Below are 22,557 nucleotides of genomic sequence, written 5' to 3'. Positions count from 1 at the left end.
CGTTGCGAATGGAGAAGGTTAAGATGTGGGGTCTCCTTTGGACTACTTTCCTTGTCGTAACGTTCAGTCTGCTCAGAGTCCTGTAAGTTTGAGATCCAGGAACCTTCAGGTAGACTACACTTTCAATCAAGATTGTTTAATGCAAATTAGTTATCACATATGTAGTTATATGACTTTAACTTTAACTGCAACTTTATTGATATTGTCCCCGGAGGGCAATTTGTGTTGCAGCAAGGCATACATGCAAGACAATAAAATATAGCAAAAAAGAAGCTCTACATGAGGTAGGGCACTGAATAATAAGCACATGAAATACAACCATAAATTCTAATAATTTAAAATAATTAAAGTTCTTTATTCCCTAATTAAAGTGCCAGTTTTTTCCATCATATAGTGCAAGTACAATACTAGAAAAATCCAGATGAATAAATACAGACATCTATTAAAACCATAATCAATCACTAACAAAAATCTGAGCAGCAAGTGCCGTCACAAATTAACTACTACAACCAATCACTATGAATCTATACTAATGTAATCAATAATAAGACTTAAATGGATCTTAATGGCCTAAATACAACCACTAAGAAATAACACAGAAATAAAAATGTCCAACCAATCCAACCACTAAATAGCTAACCGAGCATATTTACCTTTTGCTTGATCAGGTTTGTTTTTTATTGTGTCTAGTCTTCCCCGTGGAGAAGTCTCATTCTGAAAGCTTGCGAGAGGTGACTTGACTCATTCACATTGTCGAAATGAGCTAAATATTTAGACATGACATGGAAAATTGTTTAGATAACACTAAGCTACGCTTTCTGTACTTCAACACAACAAACTCTTCCCAATACTGCTTTCTCCAACTCTCACTTACTGTTTCACACACTTTCTTACAGCAACTAGTCACCTCTCGCAAGATTTTGGAATGAGACTTCTTCTTGAGCGGGACTTGGTCAGACACAATAACAAACAGACCTGATCAAGGAAAATGTAAAGGAATATGTTTTATATCTCTGCCAGCGGTTTAACATAATGTAGACAGCCACCTATACTAACAATCTCAGCCGGTCGGCGGCAAAACCGGCCGTCTTTAACCAAAGTTGCATTGTGGGTAATGAAAGAAGAAGTATGTGTGGAATAAAGAAAGACTGTATATCTGGTTGTGCTACATCAACTTCTTTACTTTTGTTATCTGATTTTGAGTTTAGAATAGAGAAGTGCAATGCTTAATCAATGAGTCCTTGTTTAAGCCTCACCTGCTTCAGTGCTTTTTCGCCATGCAGCTTCCAGTGTAAATGAGTGTAAACATGTAAGTGTGGAGCCACAGCAATGCTCTCAAGAAAACATTTCTTTAAAGAACGGTTAGAGTAAAATCCAATCTTCTTGTATTCTAAATGTGTTTTTGTTGGGTTACTTACATGTGACACTGCTGTTGGTGGGCACCACCACAGGATGCATCCCAGGGTTTTTGACAATGTCCTGCCAATGGATGGTGTCTGCATGACACAAGAACTTGTTCTGGTCAACATAAACACCTCCACTCAGGATCTCTGCGGAGAAGAGAGAGAGAGCACACAGTCAATACAGACACACACAGGGCTTCCTTGGTACTTAACCGTTTTTTGCCTGGAGGATGCACCTAATTCAGCAATCCTGCTACCAGGCCCCTGATGTGATTTTTAATTGCCAGCTTTTTCCCCTCATCATTTTATAATTAACAACTGGCATGGCCAGACACTGCATGTTCAAATCCAAATCATTAGATTGGATAGGCACTTTGTCCATTTTTTCTCCATCTGAGGGCAAGAGAAGGGTGGGGTCTTGGGGAAGCAGCTGATCTTGAGACACACATTGGGGGATGGTTGTTGTCGTGAGGTATGAGCAAAGCCATGTCATAATGCTGTTATTACAACCACAATTATTTTCTCCATTTTGTTGTTTTTCTCCATCCTTTTAATCCCACGCTGCAAGCAGACAGGATCAATTATGTCTCAATACAATCACAACATAAAATCCATCTGGGATTTAAGCCCCAGTCAGGGACAGCAGCCCTAACAAGTTTGTAATTTTATATTTCACCCAAAAAAAGTCATACAGCTTGCCATCATAATATGCATTGCCTTGACCAACCAATGATCGTCAAGAGGTTTGATTCATTTCGTCTCACACACACCACACACACACACCACACACACACACACACACACACACACACCACACACACCACACACACACAGCCCACACACACAACACATTACACACACCACACAACACAACACCGTACACACACATGTACACACACACACGTACATGCATGCACAAAGTCTGTTGAATGATTGGATACGGAGGGTGCTTCCGATTATTGTTGTGCAATGCCTAATCCTGACTTTTATGTGAGAAAGACTGGGAAATAGAAAGAGAGACAAATAAAGATGGGAGAAAGCCACAGAGAGACGAATGGCAGGAAAGAAAGACGGAGTGAAGCCCAGTAGCAGATTTGCATTATTTACAGAGCTTGTGTGTTCTCTATCTTCCTACAAACAGATTACTGACACAGGGCTGAAACCAATGAGACACATAATCATACACGAGGCGCCCCGCCAGCACCACACTGAAACAGCCAAATACAATATCGTCCCACAAAGGCCAGATTAAATGATACTCCTTGGGTAATAGGCAGTGGTGGTATTACCTACACAGGGCCCCACCCCCACCAACCTTAGCTCTCCCTCTCTATCTTTCTGCATGTGCTGTGGGAGTTCGGGATAGAAATTAATCCTGCTTCTCACCACAGGAGGGATATCGGTGGGCTAGGAGGAGGCCACGTCTCAAATTTAAATTGTTTACACAATAAGATGCTGCTGGCAAAGTAGGGCAATGGACAAACCATAATATAGACAATGCAAAGTAGGTATTATGACAAAAACGCAAGCAGGACATTTCAACCCTTGTTAACCAAGATACAAGTATATGTGCATTCACCTTCATACTGGCTGGTGGGATTGTAATTGGAGCAAACATTTGTCAGATTTAGGTATAAACATTTCCAAGACATATTTAGCCAAAGTTCACATAGGTTTCAATGTTTTTTTTACATATATCATTTTTCAATAATGTTGAATAAAGCTAAGGAAGCATTTATATGTACATAAAGCACACATTTAAGCATTAATTGAAAGTTAGCTTTCTAACCCTGATTCAGCTTCAACACGTGTAGGAAAATATTTAAAACAATTTGACCCTGATATCTTGACAATTAGTTAAAATGCAGCCACAATCTCACTCTATTTGTGACAAAATCGTCGTACTCTTTAATAATTTTCCAAGTGTAACTCACTAAAAAGTACCTTAAAAACCATAACATTCAATATTTGTGGATCTTAGGGAAGGCTTGCTCTTCTCCAAAACACTTCTTGATAGACATTAGGTCATTAACAAACAAGTACTATATAGTGACTTGAAAAAAAAAGGAAGCACATTAGAATGAAGGATATGCAGTGTAGACTTTATTCTACTGTATTCATTCTTTGAATATTTCCACTGGACAGTGGACCTTTAGATATGCTGTCCATCATTAATCAATCAAGGATAGGTGTCCTCACGTCAGGCAACTTGAGCCATACTCATCAGCAGGACACATGGATACAACCACTATTTTCTATCTAATCTGGAACTGTAAACAAAAGATTTTACTTTAAGTAACAATTTAGCAAAAAACTATTGCCAGGATTCTTGTATGTGGCAAACAAGTGAGACAAGGTGTTTTCACTAATTCCAGCTAGACGTGAGCCACATTCACACAACACATTGAACACACTTAATGGACCAAAAAATAAAACTCTCTGTTCAACACGGTCACAACAAGTGACCTTCAACACCATCCAGAGGGCTCCACAATTCTAATGCTACTTGAATTCAACGTGCATTTGGACAGGTACCACACACAACACACTGATGTTCACTGCCACATGCCGAGTTCAAAATGCTCTATAACAGTTTAATTGGCTCCTTGCTCGTGCTTGGCCCAGGACAGTTGCAGTATTTCCCATGGCCTCTGTCACCAATACATGAATAATTAACAAACAGATATTACACAAAACATACAACATGCAAAACTCATGCACACTTTGCCTTTTCATTACAAGTAAATGCTTGGCCTGCACCTTTGCTGGGCGTGCAGTTGGTGGCCAGGGGGAGATCAATGGTTAAATGTTGTTGTTGATTGTTTAGTGGGTAGAGAAGATGTCTTAATTAGTTTGTTCACGTAGATACAGCTCATGTCCTACCCCCTCCCTTCCTGCTTCGTCCTGAGAGCAACTCTGAGTGTTTCTGAATGAGTGAATGGCTTCAAAAGGCACAGCAATCATTAATATCAGGCCGCATGACCGTTGGAGGAAAACAATATGAAATTCACGGAGGCAGAACAAATGTATGCATGCAATTATTTTGATGGTAAGTGCTTCTTGTGATTTTAGTTTTTTTCTTTATTGCAGTGTAGGGATGGGTTTGATTAAGACTGGGAGGCAAATAGCAAACCAATGATCAGAAAAAAGCCATATTAATAAGTTTGTGAGAGGGAATTAATAAGTGTTGTGTGGATTCTTTAATGAAGAAATATGTAGAACAACAGAAGCATTATAATAAAGGGTTGACTTGCTCCAGTGTTAGAGGACTGCATCATAAGATATCACCAAGAGTGGTTATTCTTCTGTATACTGAAGAATGTCCATGTGCATGAGCCGTCAATAAATAAATAAATAGATCCATACATACATACATCTTAACTTATGGGATAACATGGGAGGTATATACGTATGGATATATAAGAAAAACAAGCCAGCTTGATAATTAAGAGGAAACATGGTCAGCCGGGTAGTTAGAAGATAGAACGACAGCAAGAGATTCAGAAAGAAACAGTCAGGTAACTACAGTAGATAGACAGGTATTAAATCGGAGAGACAGACAGGAGTTTCTCCCCTCCTCTAGCAGTAGGACTGGGGATTTTTACCCTCGGTCTCCACTGTACTGTCTCATTGACTCTGAGAACTTCAACTTGGTTTCGGCTCAGTGCTGCTATCAGCTCAGGGGAACAGAGGGGAGAAACTCTGCGGGAATATTAGGATGCATTCTAGGTCAAAGAGGCTAAATGCTAGGCCACAGATTCTGCTGTACACCCCAGGAGCAGTGGAAGGTTGAAGTTTCTGTTAGGATGCACTGGACATACTAGCAGAAATGCCAAAATAAGAGATGAGTGCACATGCACAGTCCACACGCAGAAAGGAAGCTTGCTGACATCATATACACACACATGCTTGGCTCAGGGTCACCAGTAATGAGGCACTCATTGCTATACATGCCTTGAGCAACAATAAATGACTAGTTTGCTTTATCAGTGGGATTGTAACCAGAAGGTCACTCCTTTGAATCACTACAAGATTTGGGAAAAATGTTGGCGGGGAATGTCAGCACTACTCTGCTGGCCTTCTGCAACTGCTATTATGAATTGCTTGAAAAAGACACTTTAGACTGTTTCAATGGCAAACCATGAAAAACGATGTACTGGGATGTGCACAATAGCTATGGTGCTGCATGAAGGCACGCTTCCCAACTACAGAGCCAGCATTAGAAGAGGAAAGTAGGATCACAGTAAGTAGTTCTAAATGGTGGCTGGAAAGGGACAATCTTAATGCACCCTCACATTAATAAATATCAGTGTGTGCACAAAGCCACTCACTGTTAACCACACCCTCGACTTGTGCTGGCATATGGCATCGAAATTGAAGATTTACAAGTATTTCCGCAGAATCCTTTATCGTAAGACCAATCTCTAATAAGTTTAAAATTCTTACTTCCTGACTATACAACATTAAATAAAAGCTTCTACACTAGATGTCTATTTGACAGTGATATAGCTAAATTCAAGGAAGATATTTCAAAAACATTTAGTTCAGTGTCGTTCCTTAATATAACGGAGGACACATATGTTAACTTTAGTCCCTCCAAAATTAATAATTTTGTAGATGGTGCTACAACCTCGGTACGGACGACTTTAGACTCTGTTACTCCTCTGAAAAAGAAGATGATGAACCAAAGGAAACTTGCACCTTGGTATAACTCGCACACTCGCCAATTAAAACAAACCTTGCGAAAACTTGAAAGTGAATGGTGTTCCACCAATCTTGAAAAATCTTGATTAGATTGAATTGAATTGATCTGAAAATGTATGGGAGGGCCCTCAGAAATGCCAGATCAGCCTATTACTCATCACTAATAGAAGAAAATAAGAATAACCCAAGGTTTCGTTTCAGCACTGTAGCCAGGCTGACAGATAGTCACAGCTCTATTGAGCCATCTATTCCTATAGCTCTGAGTAGTGACGACTTTATGAGCTTCTTTAATGACAAAATTATAACACTTAGAGATCAAATTCATCACCTTTTGCCTTCAACTTCTAACGGTTCACCTTTAAGCGCAGGGCTGCTAAAAAGAACGACAAGACCTGACATTTGCATTAGACTGCTTTTATCCTACAGATCTCCAACAATTCATATTAAAGGTCTGTTAGGGTGGCAGCAAAAACATGGTTGCAGTGGTCCTGCTACACATCCTGCTATGCCCTGTTACATCCTGCTGCGCTCTGCTGTGCCCTGCCACATCCTGCAGTGCCCTGTAACACCCTGCCGTGTCCTGCTATACCATGGACTACTACAACTATTTCTAGTCACCGTTCCAGTATCTTTTATCGTGACTGTTATTCATTACACCCCCAACCGGCCCCTCAGACACCACCTAGCAAGAGCCGTGGTCTGTCCGAGGTTTCTTCCCAGAAGGACATTTCTCCTTGCCACCGTTGCGCTAAATGCTTTCTCTATGATTGTTGGGTCCTTGTAAATTATAGAGTGTGGTCTAGACCTACACTATCTGTAAAGTGTCTTGAGATAACTGTTGTTATTAATTGAGACTATGAATAAAATTGAATTTAATTGAAATAAATAAATAAATGAGCAAATGAAAGATTGTGCAAAATAAAAACTGTAAATGATAGATGGAGAATAAGTGACGTGGGACTGACTGCTGATAGGTGAATCATTCAGCAGTGTATCTGTTCATCTGATATAAAAGATGGCTACTAAAAAATAATGAGAAAGAAACATCATGTAAAGAGTGTCTAAAATGTGGTTGCAAAGGTTGAATATGCACGAATTAGTGAAGGCAACTATTTGTTTAAGCAGACCCACTCTAGATGCCACATCCTCTTCTACTGAAGAAATAAAGAAACACTTAAAACATTGATAAACAACCAGCAAATAAGCTTTAAGAAAAGGTAGTTTTTGAGTTTCCATATGCTGTTCATGTTGCCACACAGCGCTGCGTCAATCACTGTGCTCTGAGTTGCTCTGTTGCAGACAGGAGGTGTCAGGACAGCAAATCTCTGCCTTTGCTCTACAAATAGGTGATCTCCCATCCCATCCATCATCTGCTACTGCTGCACAGTTCCATCATTGCCCTCCAGTCCCCACTGTTGCCAAGGAAATGCTTGCAGATCCCAGATGTAAAGTACGTATGTATCTGTGTGTATTTGCATGTAGGTGAATGACAAGAAAAAGGGAAATGTGTTTGCATGAGTGCATACATTTGCCCTGTACATTTGTTTAGACATAGACATAACCAAGCCAACCAGAAGAGAAGAAGAGATTGTAATTTCGGAGCCAAAGTCTGCACAGTAGTTATCCAGCGGAAGAACCCTGGTATTAAAGTCCTGCCCATACACCCGCCTATACTGTAACCAACCACCAGGGGAGATCAAGATGTTTTGGCTTTATGCTTCAACCCTTGGTTGACAATAGTGGAAAACTCACTCAGTCACTCAGTCATCAAGAAACAAGGCAACACTGTCCATATCTATGCTTTATGTGGCTGTCTTCTAAAGACAAATGACCAATTGATGGTCTTTTAAGGTGAATTTTAGATAATAGTGCCTGCAAGTTACACAGGGTTTTACAGTTCAACCAGGACAAAACAAAAATATGACTTATAGGTTCCAGGGATAAAAGAGAGAAACTGACAATAACATTACACTCTGTAGGACATACTGTTAGCCATCAGGCAAGAAAGCTTGAGTTATTTGGACTGAGAACTAAACTTCAAGGTTCATGGGCCATGTCAATAAATCATTCAATTTTTCTTTCTGAGCAAAAAAAACAAAAAACGCACACTTTTAAATTCAAGCAGCCTTGACGATTGTACAGTGTCAAATTAACCAATGAATTTCCTAATACAAGATATATAGTGTGAAATGTCTCGCAGCATGCATCACAAACTTCATATCTCTTTTAAGGTCAACGGATGAAGCAGTTTCCACACGCACGACATGCAATTCTAACAGTTAACGCAGTCCCCAAGCGAAATAGTGGTACCCATTCAAATATAATTGCACTTTTATGTGTTTAACTATTGACCTGAAAAGAACAACTGCATTAATTTGACTACATGAAAGCGCTTTGCAAGAAGTTCACCAGAGAGATGGCAGTGTTGGGATTTGACTGTCTCTGAACACACTGCGGTCAAGAGCCACAGTGTGGGCTGTGTGGGCTGTGTGTGCTGTGTGGTGTGTGTGTGTGTGTGTGTGTGTGTGTGTGTGTGTGTGTGTGTGTGTGTGTATTAGGTTTAACTACATTTGTGGGGACCAAAAACTGGGAATACAGTATACTTATAGGGTCCTGACAGCTTTGTGGGGACAAAATGCTGGTCCCCACAACTTTAAAGGGCTGTTTGAGGAATAAGACTTGGTTTTAGGATTAGGGTTAGAGTTAGGTTATGGTTAGGGTGAGGGTGAGGGTTAAGGTTAGGCATTTAGGTTTGATGGTTAAGGTTAGGGTAAGGGGCTAGGGAATGCATTATGTCAATGACTGGTCCCCACAAAGATAGTGAGACACACTTGTGTGTGTGTGTGTGTGCGTGTGCGTGTGCGTGTGCGTGTGTGTGTGTGTGTGTGTGTGTGTGTGTGTTTTGCACTGCCGGGTTGGTAGAAGAAAGAACTGTGAAAGGTTTATGGAAAAGGAAGAATCATAAGACCAAATAACTGGATGGCACCAAGCTGGGAGACAGAAATAAAACTGGAATAAAAGAAAAATAAAGGTATTTAAGATTTAACAGAGAGGCACAGCCATAGATGAGTGTTTTCTTCATGATTACATATGTTCAGTTTGTACAGAATGTGTCTGCCTACGTATCTGCATATGTATGTGGAGACACATACACACATGTACATGCGTATTTAATTTTAACATGCCAAATGACATTCATGGTTGAGGGGCCGCAGCAGCGTTCAGCATCACGTGTGCAGCATGACGTTCACACTGTGCATTTTTTTGAAGTAATAAACAACCTCTTCCATCTCAACACAAAAGCCATTCAATTTGAAACTCGTAGTCTCACCCAGGGCTGTTATTTTGTTGAAACTTTTAAAGCTCTATTTTTGCAGTCAAGTGTTTGGGTGGAAAACAAGTAGTAAAACTTTCTTTAAAGGCATTTCAAAATAAGTGACACAGAGTTAACAAAATAAATAAATATGGCAATATAAAACATAACTCGTCTTGAGAGGGGTTAGGGCTGTGGTTGAAACAGGAGCATAAAATGGAAAAGGAGAAACGTGAGAAATAACTGCCTGGATGTACAGCAGCAGTTGGGCATGGGTCTACAAATTATTACACTTTAGACTTTATTGTCCCCAAGGGTAACTTTTTTGTCACAACACTGTACGTTATGTGTAACCGTTACAGAAAAATGGAAGTACAAATACAACAGAATGACATGCAGGAAAAAAATCACAGACAACGTGGCACTGATTTATCTGGGTGTTTTGTTTAGGGCTGCTATGGCAGCAGGCACCAGGCTTTTGCCATAGCGAGTTCTCTTGCACCTCAGGGACCTGTACCTGCGTCCAAAGGGCAGAATGATGAAATGGTGGTTGAGTGATTGTGTGGTATCCTGTGCTATTGTGGTTGTGATGTGTGGGCCTTGAAATTGAGCTGTGAGAGTGTGGGTGTGGGGAGACCAATTAATCTGGCAGCAATGTTTGACGCGGTTTGTGACAGAAATGGTGAGTGCTGTTGCAGCAGAGCATGCGCCAATAGCTGTTAAAGTTGTGTAATGAAACTAGACATTGAACAAGGAGTACAGCAAATTATTTAGGTCTGAAATAGGTACTCGTCAAACTGAATGTGTTGCAATTTCAGTCCAAATAGAATTGGGAGAAAAGCATTCAGTGCTATTATCCAATCTTTAACATTGACACATTATTCTAGTCTTAAAAATAACATGTGCCCTTTTTTATCCTTTGTGTCACTCTGAAGGAGAAATGTTGTTGAGTAATTTTCTGAGGTATAGTAGATGGCGTGGGGGCGTCGGCCATGGGCCCCATCCCCCCAAACAAATGCCTCTTCTCCGCCAAGATAATTGCATTCACAGGCTGCTGATTAAATTTGCCCCATCCCTCATGCAATTGTTTCCTATGAGTCTTTATGAAAAATGGCTGAGATTTGGGGATTATGGAATTATAACTGAGCAAGGCAAAGCATCTGCTTAAAGATGAGAAAAGGAAAACATAAAATCATGACAGAATAGTTATGGAAAAGGGGGGGCATCCTTGCGTATTTTAAACTCAAACTGTAAAACTGTAAAAACTGAAAACCCTGGTACTCTGAGCTTATGGGTAGGGCAGAAGAGGGGGAGGAGAAAATCATATTACAATACCTTGAGATAAGACAGGAAAGAAAAACAAAAGCATGAAAACAATGGAGGAAAGAGACAAAAAAAAGGTAAGACAGAGAAGATTAATAAGGGGACAAACAAGTAAACGATTAAAAAACAGTAAAAGGACCTTCAATTGCAGCTGCTGAGGGCCACTTAGCTTATCAAGGCTGAAGTGTGATCAGCCTGCCAGCTGAATTAAAATAAGCCACACTCTCTGGAATCGGCAAAACAAAACAGAGGCTGAGAGACGCAGAGAGAAAGAGAAGGAAAGATGGAAAGAGAGAGAGAGCATATCTTACCACAAGCATACCAAGTATGTTGGTTTTACCACAGAAGAAGCTGGCTTCAGTCAGTGCATTATTTGCTTAACACGTCACTGAGGCCTTGTTTTTCCAGGCCTACTGAGAAACATTCAAAAAACACACTACAGGGAATGGCTCTCACTTTGTTCACACAGGTCTTGTATTTGGTGTGAATCATGGTGGGAAAGTTCACCCAGAAGACTGAAGAGTAGGTTTAAACACACATATTCCGATTGCAAAGCAATACAGTCCATATGTTGTCATAGGGGAAACTGTTGGCAAAAATAATTACATAGGCAACAAAAAAACTACAAGAATATAGCTTACGTTTACTGCCTAAAAGACATTGATTTTCAAACTTGTTTATATGAAGGTTTAACACCTCATGGTTCTAACAATGAAAATCTTGTATCACCTCAAGTCTACAGGTGTCCATTTAGGCGTCATAACTAAGTTGACAGAAAGTGAGATTTTCCTTAGTGGCTTTTGAGACCCACCGAGCTGCCAGTCAGCCCCTATTTTATTTGCTTTCCCACTCATTTTGCTCCTCCTCTGAGATGAGCACTGAGCTTCTCTGACATCAAAGACCTGTCTGCAATGCAGTCTGGCCTTCAGAATCAAAGCAAGAACTGCATGTCAAGGCTGCACAGCCATGTGCTGAAATGGTAAAGCCACAATGATAGCCAGTTGCAGAAACTGAACATGACAATCACAGTTTGTTTGAAAACTGCAATCATATCTACAGTGTGGCACACTCTTCAAAATAAGAATAGTAAATATAAAGAGGTAGATATAGCAGATACTGGACAACAAGAACATTATACATTTTAGAAGGGTATGTGTTTGTGAATGAGGTTTTCTGAATGTTTCAGTGTGACAAAGCAGTGTTCACACAATCAGTACTGTGTTGTCACTGTGCAAACCTGTTGCAAAGTACACAAAACGAGGCTTAATACTGGCATTGACCAAAGTTCTAATCAATTATTAAAATAGTTTAGAGAAGATTATTAATACTAGCCTTTATGCTGTTCTAAACTGCATCAAATTGTTTTATTCAAAATGGGTTATCATGTACAGTGTAAAACATATGAAATAACAAAACGTGCCATCATTTCAATTTTTGGTCCAGTGATGTTGATATACTACATATGCAAGACTGTTTTCGGCAAAAACAATGACAGCATTTGTTATTTGTTTGAGGTGGAATCACATTATTACTGTGATAGCCCTGGAAAATCTCCTTGTTTCTGATTGGCTGACAGGTGTCCTTTAATTCTACTTATGGACAACCATACAGCTATGATATATATTTTTATTTGTAGTTCCACAATTGATGAACCAGTACAAACTCTAGGTCAGCAACAGTGAGGCTTAGAGCAGTGTTGATTTTGTCAACATAAACTATAGCAGAAAATATTTGGACCTATTTTTCATGACGAAAACCAAACACAAACTATATAATTCATTTTTTTTGCAATCATTTTTTTTTTATTTAAACAAATCTGCAAAAGTGCAAAACATTGGTCTAGATGGCAATATACAGAAAAGTACACTACACATATCGAAGAAGGCACAGTGCACCTTTTCCACAATCCTTCCTTGCAATCAAATGTTTCCACACCAAAACAAAGAGAGGAAATACGGGAAGGAGGGAGACACAACGAAAACAACAGCAAGAACGATACATAAACTATATCATCATTCAAAAAGAAGTATGACAAAATGTATTACATTTTTACCCCAAGCCCCCGAAGAAAAATTACTAAAAATCACTTTTGCAAGATCTTGACCTTGTTTTGTAAGATTTTTACTTTGTTTGCAAGATCTTGACTTTGATATGAAAAAAAATGTATATCTTTGTTTTTGAAAAAAAGTAAAGAAAATGTAATTACTGGAACAATCACTTTGTGAGATCTTGACTTTGTTTTGCGAGATCTTGAATTTGACATGGAGAAAAAAAAAATCAAAAATTTAAATTACTGGAACAATCACTTTTGCAAGATAAACAATAATGTGAACAAAGTAAGAATGGTCAAATAAAGAAAAAATGGACAGAAATAAGTTTTTAAAAAAAAGCCCCAACCCGATTAGTGAAGCGGTATCCCCCACTCTGTCAGTAATGCTTTTTGACTTAACCAGTTCTTGAAGAAACTAAATTCACCTACAATCAATTGAGAATACCATGCAGCAACAAAACACATGGAACAAACTACGAAAACATGCAGGCAAGCACGCCATTAAAGCTTAATTAACATAACTGTATGTATTCTGTATGTATTCTGAATGTATTATTATTTTTAACATTATTAAGTGCTGCGGCTATAGATGTAATGTTAACGTTACTTTCAGTCAACTTATCAAAAGGAATGTGTGTTTCAGGGTTAGTGTCAATGGTCAAACATCTAGCACTTACTCTAGATGTTTGCTAAAGAAATATAACTTTTTCCAACATTGTACGTTCTTCTCTCAAGCTTAACCCAGATAATGAAAAACAACTAAGTGACAACAAAGTGAGTGAATCTGTCCTCTACATGATGTGCTACTTTGCACAGAGAACAAGTAGCTGCGGTAGTGAGAGAGAGAGAGAGAGAGAGAGAGAGAGAGAGAGAGAGAGAGACAGCAGAAACGTTACACAGTTCAAGTGGCTGAGAAGCATATGCTAATTTACATAACCTATAGCGCAAATTAATCCCCAGCACACATACTCAATCAGACATATTAACACTCATTCTGTTTTTTGTTACGTGCTGAAACAACAGGGTAGAATTCAGCTGAGATTTCAGTGTCCTATTGCTCTCTGAGCCAGTTTTACATCAACATCATGGAAAATCGAAGCCTGATCTGAGATCAGGGGAAATGAAAAATGTTGGAGAAAGAGAGAAGAGGCCTGTGTTTTGTAATTAATTGGCATTAAAATTCTTTCCATGCCTATTTTAACTTTTAATGAGATGAAAGTCGATTCTTCCTTCTAGCAGGCCGCAGAGGCTCAGTTTGGAAGGCAAATTGGTAATAAAGGGTAAGTAGTCATGTTTAGGCAAGACTGGATATTTCTCTAGCTGATGAAAGGTGAGGCAAAGGTGGAGGCTTGGGCTGGACAATATTGCTAATCAATGAGGATAGTCAGAGTGGGCCTAGGTTGCTCGTAATGCAATCATGGACTCAGGCAATGTAAATTATTTATTGGAAACAGGCACATATGACACATATGAGCACTACTGTACTGATGTATTCACACACTAGCATGCTTGCATGCATTAAAACAGAGACATGGTCCCCACAATGGTAAAAAAGTACTTAGATGCTTAATTCACACGCATTTGAAATGCCTAATATAATAATAACTATTTGGAAGATAAGAAGAGCTGTTGGGCAAGCATCATCAGATGGACATTTTCTAGACTTCTGGATTTAAATAAATGATTAGGGACGCATCTTCTTGGTTGTTGTATCAATCCTCGCATGATATCAACTATGTAGCAAACAAACATGAAAAAAGATCGGTCATTGATCTTTGTAATGTTGGAGCTAGGGTGGTTGATTTTATTCTACCCTCAATGATAAAACTAAAAGGACTTGAGCTGCATGGAAGTCAATCAAAGGCTGGATTCAGGCTGCTTCAATAGTATTAGCCACAGCCATCTTTTTTGATGTGTGTGTATCTGCCTTCCACTTTTCCAAATGCCACTACTTCTTTTTTTCCTTTCTACATCTTTTGAGGCTTTTTTACTTTTTGTGCAAATGGGTCTTACAGTTTCAGGGCTTATCTGACAAAGCTGCAAAAGCCATAGCTTCTTTAATGGTTGTTTAAACTTAGCAAGTCATGTACCATTATGTGAAAAAGGAGCTTGATTTGATGAAGATTTTTAGCAAAAACTTAAGTAATTAAGTAAGTAATTCATTATATGCAACACACAGATGGAAAGACAAAGACAAAGTCTCTCTCTCTCACACACACACACACACACACACACACACACACACACACACACACACACACACACACACACACACACACACACACACACCCACACACACACACACACACACACACACACACCACGTTTAATTAGCAAAGATCTTTAAGACAGATTTGTAGTATTATTTCTATTTTCTCATAGCAGGTTGTGTTGTTGTCCATAACAATTTCATAAAACCTAGTTATTTTTTGCTTATAAAAATGTCAAACATTGCACTCAAAGATAATGAATAACAAAAGCATAAAAAAGTAACACTGCACCCTTAAGGCAACACTTTCAACAACATACTGTATTAATGTAGGGATGGCCCTGGAGGAAAATTAATGAAGTCAATTGTCCATGTTTCATTTTACATTCAAAAAAGGAAGTACTATATGGAAGAAATATGGGAAAGAAAGAATTGTAACATTATACAAGTGGGAAGTTATGGAGAATATTATTCTTGATTTGTGACCTGGGAATATCGTGGCCATCGTGGGAAGAGAAATCCAAAAGTATAGAAATACCAAGCATGTACAAGTATGTACAATTTAATAGTATCCTGGCATGTTAGCTTTGTGCATCACAAAAATACACAAAAAAGAAATTGAGCCCCTCCTATTCCCCTGGCATAAAACCAATTTATCATTGTTTAACCAACCATTGGCTCTAATGGTGTTTACCCAATGCTAGTACCAGCTCTACCCGGCTCGACTCGGCCGTGGTTTCCCGTCCTCCATTTTCCATTGCAGATTTAGTACCGCCTCATGGGTGATGCAACCGTGGCTGGTCGTCATAGGACGCTGCAGGAAACTGTCGTGACACAGAACCTCAAAGGTGTGCGGTTTGGGACTCTTGGCATGTGGCTGTTGCCACAGCCAGAAGACAAGTTTTGTTTCAAAAGAAGCTGGAGGCAGAAAAAACAAAACACCGCTGGCTAAACTATTTAAACATGGCAGGTTTGTTCAGGACACGCCCGTCTGCCGCTAGCAATGATGACGCAGTGATTAGTGACAATTTTCTCAATCTGACCAATTATTAGTCCGCATGTTTTCACATCACCTTTTGGTATTGCCTCAGCTCGCTTGGAACCTCGACTGAGCTGGTACTAAAAAAGTACCTGTTAGCAGGTACCAGGGACTTTAATTCATAAAGGAAAACCAAAAACAGCAAGTGGAGGCGAGTCGAGCAGGTACCATCTAATGGAAAAACGCCATAATAGTCGCCTATCGCCTTTACACATTGGTATTACAGAGCAATCAATTAGCACCAACCAGCAATGATGGCCCGTTCCGGACTTCAATTTAACATGTGCCTCCTCACGAGCCACATTAGGGGCTTACAAATGTGACAATATGAATGTCGTCCTTCAAAAAGAAAGTCCCTCTTGCCCCCTTCCTGGAGCAGTGAAATATTGAGTGTGACACGGGAGTAATTGCATGGGAAGTAATCAATTAGACACACAATTGAAGGAGACCAGAGGACTGTGGGCTGCCAGGCAAGAGGCCCGACTAAATTCTGGTGACGTGCCTTGAACCAATATTGCCTGCCTCCTGTGGCAGAATTGCTCTTTATTTTCCTAAAAGTTAGATGGTGAATGGAAGTCTCAGGGATCAGAAGAAGGCAGGAATTTCATGCCCCCTTCTCAGCAGTCCCTTGTCTGGGGGAAACACACTGACTAAAATTGTTCCTTTTACCTTGCCCCATCCCATTTCATTCTTTCACTGCCTCCCTTGTGCATCAAGCAGGAAATGTTCAGAAGATGATAGCGTACATTCACTGAGATCACCGCACGCAGAAAACAGTAGGACTGTGCTCAAACGAGTGTTGCATACAGCACGCAATGGTACAAACATTACGTTGCATGCATTTGTGTAAAAGACATGAATGTAACGAATCAAGCCAGCTATCTTAAAAATGAGGATACACAAAGCCAAGGACAGAGGGATACAGAGATGGAAGAAAGACTGAAAACAGGGTAGATAAAGAGAGAGCAGATGGGCCATGAAGGAGTGGATAACGCCTTGGCGTAAAACACAGGCTTGTGTACATGCATGCGATGAGAGAGGATCATTCAGCAGATGGGGCTTCAGATTGGATGCTTCATTTTGGACAGACGCAGTGCAGGCGTAGGGGTGGTTAGAAAAATGAATCAATAACACAAAACAAATCTGAAAAAAACTATATTGGATGAAATGAGGGAAAGGGAGGGAGGGGCGGGTGGCAGTAAAATGTGTTAAATCAGAAAGCTCATCTGTGTTGTGCTCCTTATTGACGCGGTTATTATTTTGCCAGGGAAGCAGGCTGTAATTACCACAGAAGCTGCCCGGGGTTCATGTGAATCGAGACGGAAGGGCTGAAAATGTTTGCCTAAGCAGGAAGGAAGACACTGCGGGTCAGCGTGCATCAAAATACAGATTAGGAACTTTGAAAATGTCAGGAGGCGGCTGTCTCTAACCTTTTACTTGCTTGGCTATGGGAAGTAAAGGTAGAAAGACAAACTTATTTGAAGCTACTCTTTACAGCAATCACAAAAAGCAGAAAAAGGGACCAGCTTTTTGTCCTCACAAAGTAATATCAGACAACGTAACTTAACTTTCAAGAGCAAAGATTCTTTTGCATTTCTTATTCACTTCTATACACCCCTCAACTTTTCCCAGCTTGACTGTGCCTTTATATTTCATATTCATGAGGATAACTTAGCTAAGCTTGATTGAAAGGTGCATCAGAGGGAGTCCTATCCCCGCTCAGCCAGAGACCTCCTCCTCTCCATCCTCCAGTCCCCTCAAATCCAGAGTCCATTCACAGCTCGCAGCGAGTGCACCAGAAAAATCAATAAGTGCAATGCTACAATATACTAGCGACAAATTGATTTCATCCGTTGGCAATTTCAACCCGAGTAGAAATACGGGTGCGTTTCAGCACTGAAGGGGTCTTTTACTGTGCCTTCCCTCAATTAGCCCCTTATGTAGTTAATATGTTTTATCCTCTTATATATTTTTCTTATGGATTATATTGATCATTTTAAACTTCTCCTAGAAGCTGCTGGCAGAGGCAAAATGCAATATGACAGCAACATCAAAGGCCTTGTAATGAATGAGGCAGCTAGCCTTGGACTCACTAATGCACATCCAGGAAGGAGAGCGTTTTGATGTACTGCTTGATGCACACAAGTGGATCTACCCGCATGGTTTAGGCTTACATCCTTCCTCAGCAGCATACTGTAGAAAGATGACAACTGCAACAGGACAAACTGGGACAGATGTGACTTGATCTACCCAGTCTATCTGTGCAAAAAGCAGTGATATGATAGACTCTTCAAGAAAAGTTTCTTGTTATAAAGAGATAAGATAATATTTAAGGTTGTTAGGTGTCCAATGTCTTGGACCTGATCCTAAACAGCCCCATCTATCCAAACTTGACATGCATCTTTACATTTTCAAAGAAGATATACTCCATAGAAAATGGACACGAAGACAGCCAGAAGTTGCCTGAAATAGACGCAAGGATAATTAGACCTAATCCAAAATGCAGTCGAATAAAACAGACCCAAAAAGAGAGTGAACACTACCACTGGTAGCAGCCGCTAATTAATGAGCAGCCACAGCCGAAAAGAACAGCTACACATGTTGCTTCATAGTTTACACTTTATCTTGCCTCAAGAGTCATATTCTTTCCCTGCAATGAGGCAACACCTGACCCATAATAAGATGTAGACCCAGATAAATAGAAAAAGAGCCTACCTGGATACAGTTAGATCATTTAGACATTATTTGGGCCTTGGGTCAAGTCTTGGTTACTGGGAACCAAGGGGAGCACTGGAGCGCTGGTTGGTAAGCTGTTATAAAAACAACACTTCCCATAACATATGAGAATCTTCCTACTACAAGAAAATAATCTTATTATAAAAATGCCATGAATAAGAATTTAAGCAGAATCTATTCAATTTGACAGTAAGAAAAGAAAGTAGGGTGAAACTCAAACAGCCAGAGCTATGAAGTAGAGCAGATTCAGGCCATGGCTGTTGTGCATTACTTCCCCTTCTACTTCATGGCTTGAGGCCATGGATAGCACATCAAACAGCAGCTTCTCACATAGTCCAGCCCTGGCTCCCTCAACACTGCCTTCAACTTGGCACCACAATGAAGAGGACTGGCTTAGCAAAGAAATAAAATAAAGCTGCTGTTGGTGCTGGACAAATGAGATTCCCTAAGTACAATGCAACATGCGAGAAAGAATACAAGATGGAACATTACGCACAAGCACATACTGTTTCTACACATACAGTTGAGGATTGCTGTGTCGCTTCCTTTGACCCTGGGGGATCACCAGGAAGGAACAGTTGAAGAGAACAATGAGAGACAGTTGAATTATTTAGAAAGGGGGTTTGGAAGCGGCAGAGACGAAAGCTCAGTGCCATGCTTCTTCCTCACAAATCTAAATAAATTCTAGTCTCAGAATGAATTGTAATCTCTCAATACAGATCTTTTAAATTCGACTGTGGATAACAGATAACATGTCTTTCTGATGTTGCCTCAATGTTAGTGAAATATGTTCATACCTTTGTATGATATTACTTCCACTGCGTTATTGGGTGGAAATACGCTTCAGTGTACTGTTTGCCAAAAGTCCAGTCGGATTGCACAGGGAACTCATCCCCATGGACAAAAAAGCAACAAAAAGTAATTTCAAAGCACATTTTACTGACATTCCTCATCATAGAGGACATGAATGGCACTATGTGGTGCTGCCTAATAAATCATTCAAATCTCATTTCTCATGCTTCCCTGCATGTAAAAGATAATAAGCAAAAATAGTCATGTTATGATTTCACTGAAGAGCAACATTTTTTGGAAATTAACATAGCAGTGTTTGCACCAAGGGACTAGACACAACTGAGCAGGACTTACTGTAACACTTGTACTTAATTATATGCAGCCGTAACACCAATTGATTCTATCTTCATTTTCAGTCACTTATAATATTTGTGAGGTGGAATTCAATTTCAAAATGAGCTAATAATACCTCACATCATGAGGTGGCCTTTGTATGCCCCATTTAGCCCATTATTGGAAAAAGCTTTAGATTCCTTTTGCAAGTCGAGAGCTTCATTTCTTTCTGACTTCAGGGTCAGGGCGCCTAAAGGAAATCTGCAGCACAGGGATCCGCTGTTAAGAAAGAGGTAGTGCCACCCACACAATGTTTCGTACTTAGTACACTTTTTTTTTTTTTTTTAATCAGAAATCACATTCATTGTCTTCTTCAACTTCTGGGGATACAGGCTTGACTTGTGGAGTGGGTGCCAAATTGGACGTAAAAAACACTTTGTGTTTGAGCAGGACGAATGGGTGGAAATGACAGAAGAGAAAACGTCTTTCACAACATCACAAGTCAGCATAGGGTTAATTGATAACAGCACCAGTCAGGTATTTGGGAAAAGAGGAGGAGGCAGACTGTCTGCATATGTCTATCTTGCGTGAAGGCGTAGAAGCCAATACACAACTACGAGCACATTGGCCAATTTCTTCATTTCATGTTCAAAGTAAGTACCATCCAACCAGTGTTTCACTGTTATTGTGTTTTGGTAAAAGATTTTTAGAAAGACCCCCCCCCCTTTTATGCCCTTTGTGGGATATTGTCTCAATTATACCTGGATATCTTTACCAGCTTGTTGTTAGATCAATGCAAAACAACACTTATACCTGTTACTAATCAGCAAAATGTCGAAATGTAGACAGCCTTGTGCTACACAACTATTAATAACTCAAAGATAGCAATTTGAAACAGGGTAATGAAGTGAGTAATGCAGTTTCAGGCGAGGGTCTGTGAAGCATTCAAAGCCAAGCAAAAACAAAAATAGGTTTCACAATATGAGTCTGTTTTCATTCCACCATCATCTGCTGTTCCTAAAGCTCACATTAGTGTGTGAATTTCCTACATTTGCTAAGACATCCGGCTTATTATTTATAAAAATGAACATTACAAGTTGTGGAGCAGATTGCTATACTCATCCTGGGCAGTGTGCCTCAGTGTAAAAGTAAAACCTGGGCTGAACTAGAATGGCAGTTAACAGGGCAAGTTTTAGAGTGCCTTTGTGTGTCTAAGGCTGCCTGCCCGGTAAAGGAATGTACCACACAGATCGACACTGCCAAGCCTCCTACTCACCAACAACAGATAGATCGATCACATACAAAATGGATGAGCTACAGATACACACGGAACTGCTGTGTTATGATTTTCACAAAAGCCTGGCTGAACACACTCATCAATAGCAGCTAACAGCAAGCAGCTAACAGCTAGCAGCTAAAAGCTAGCTAGCTCTAGCAGCTAACCAGGCAAGCAAGCAAAAAAGAACAAGAACATAGAACATATGCATTGTTTCCCAGTAGCTGAATTAACACAATGACTGACTTGAAACACATCTTGATGTTACGTAAGGGCCCTGTTCATGTTGTACAGACATATTAATTGCATTGTGTGTCTGTTAAGAGGCACAAAGGCACTCTAAAACTTTCCCTGTTAACTGCCGTTTTACAGCTCAGTGAAAGCTTGTAGGCCCTACATGTAGCTGCAGTGTTGGCTGCACCGATTCAGGTCGAGTTTTTTTTTCAATCGAAGGTACTCGCATATTTATAGCGATCAAGATTAACATAGAAATTGGCTGGATCCTTTAAGGTCCTGAATGATGTTTGTTTGGTCTAGATTTCAGGCTTAGGCGTAAATCATCTCAGCTGTCCTAACCTTTTAGGAGTTCCCAGCAGGTGGTGAATGAAAATGTTAACGTGTATACACACGCTCCAGGAGGCGAGGAAATATAGAATATCAAATGTTTGATTTCAAATCAAAAAGAAGCTTTTTAAAAGATTGAACTCATTTTTGCATTGCCATTAACCAACAGGCCACGTAATTGCTCAAAAGGCACTCACAAATCCTCAAAACAAGACACAACACAGAAAAATGTGAGCAACCAGACAATAATTCAATCACTCACCTGTGAGGTTTCTCAGACCCAACTGGCGCAAACCAAAGTTTCCATCGCGTCTGTAGTTGAGGAAGATTGCGAGGGAGTAGCGGTCCTCATATAGCTTTGTTCCTCGGATGATCCTCAAGTTCTCCAAGGGCAGGTAGTCAAACTGGTTCAGCGCCACCAACACATAGCCTGTCACTTCTCGGATTGACTGTGAAAAAAATTAAGAAGGGGGATGTTAGTGTGTTTTAACCTGCAAAATATTGTTGTAAGCCAGTACAAGGCTAAGAGGTAGTTTACAAAAATGTAGTGCCTGTTAGCAGGCCTTGAGGACGCCATATGCATGGTTTTCCAGTGCATGAGTCTAAGGATTTATTTTTTGGCCACATTTTTTTAAAGCCCAATGACCATGACATACCTGTTTGACATTGTGTACATGTTGTTTAATGTTTGATGCTTTACAGTTGGTCTATTTAAAAAAGATTTTGGTCCACATAGGTGGTTTGTCGTAGGATTAAATCTTTTTTTTAAAAAAGCAAACTGTCGAGTCCTCTGAAGGATTTTACAAGTTTTTCTA

At 39.9% G+C, this 22,557-nt stretch overlaps 1 protein-coding gene across 1 annotated transcript; it reads right to left on the bottom strand.

The window, feature by feature from the left end:
• Positions 1–1,261: 1,261 nt before the first annotated feature.
• Positions 1,262–22,197, bottom strand: LOC116698407 (receptor tyrosine-protein kinase erbB-4-like; the record flags this gene model as incomplete). Its single annotated transcript, XM_032530335.1, has 2 exons — positions 1,262–1,550; positions 22,005–22,197. Coding segments are annotated over 2 exons (333 nt in total), but the record flags the coding sequence as incomplete, so codon positions are not given.
• Between the last annotated feature and the right edge of the window lie 360 nt (positions 22,198–22,557).

Source organism: Etheostoma spectabile, chromosome 11 (assembly GCF_008692095.1).
Source record: "Etheostoma spectabile isolate EspeVRDwgs_2016 chromosome 11, UIUC_Espe_1.0, whole genome shotgun sequence".
Classification (NCBI taxonomy): domain Eukaryota; kingdom Metazoa; phylum Chordata; class Actinopteri; order Perciformes; family Percidae; genus Etheostoma; species Etheostoma spectabile.
The sequence above is the reverse complement of the archived record's forward strand: the minus strand, read 5'-3'. Positions and strand labels throughout refer to the sequence as shown.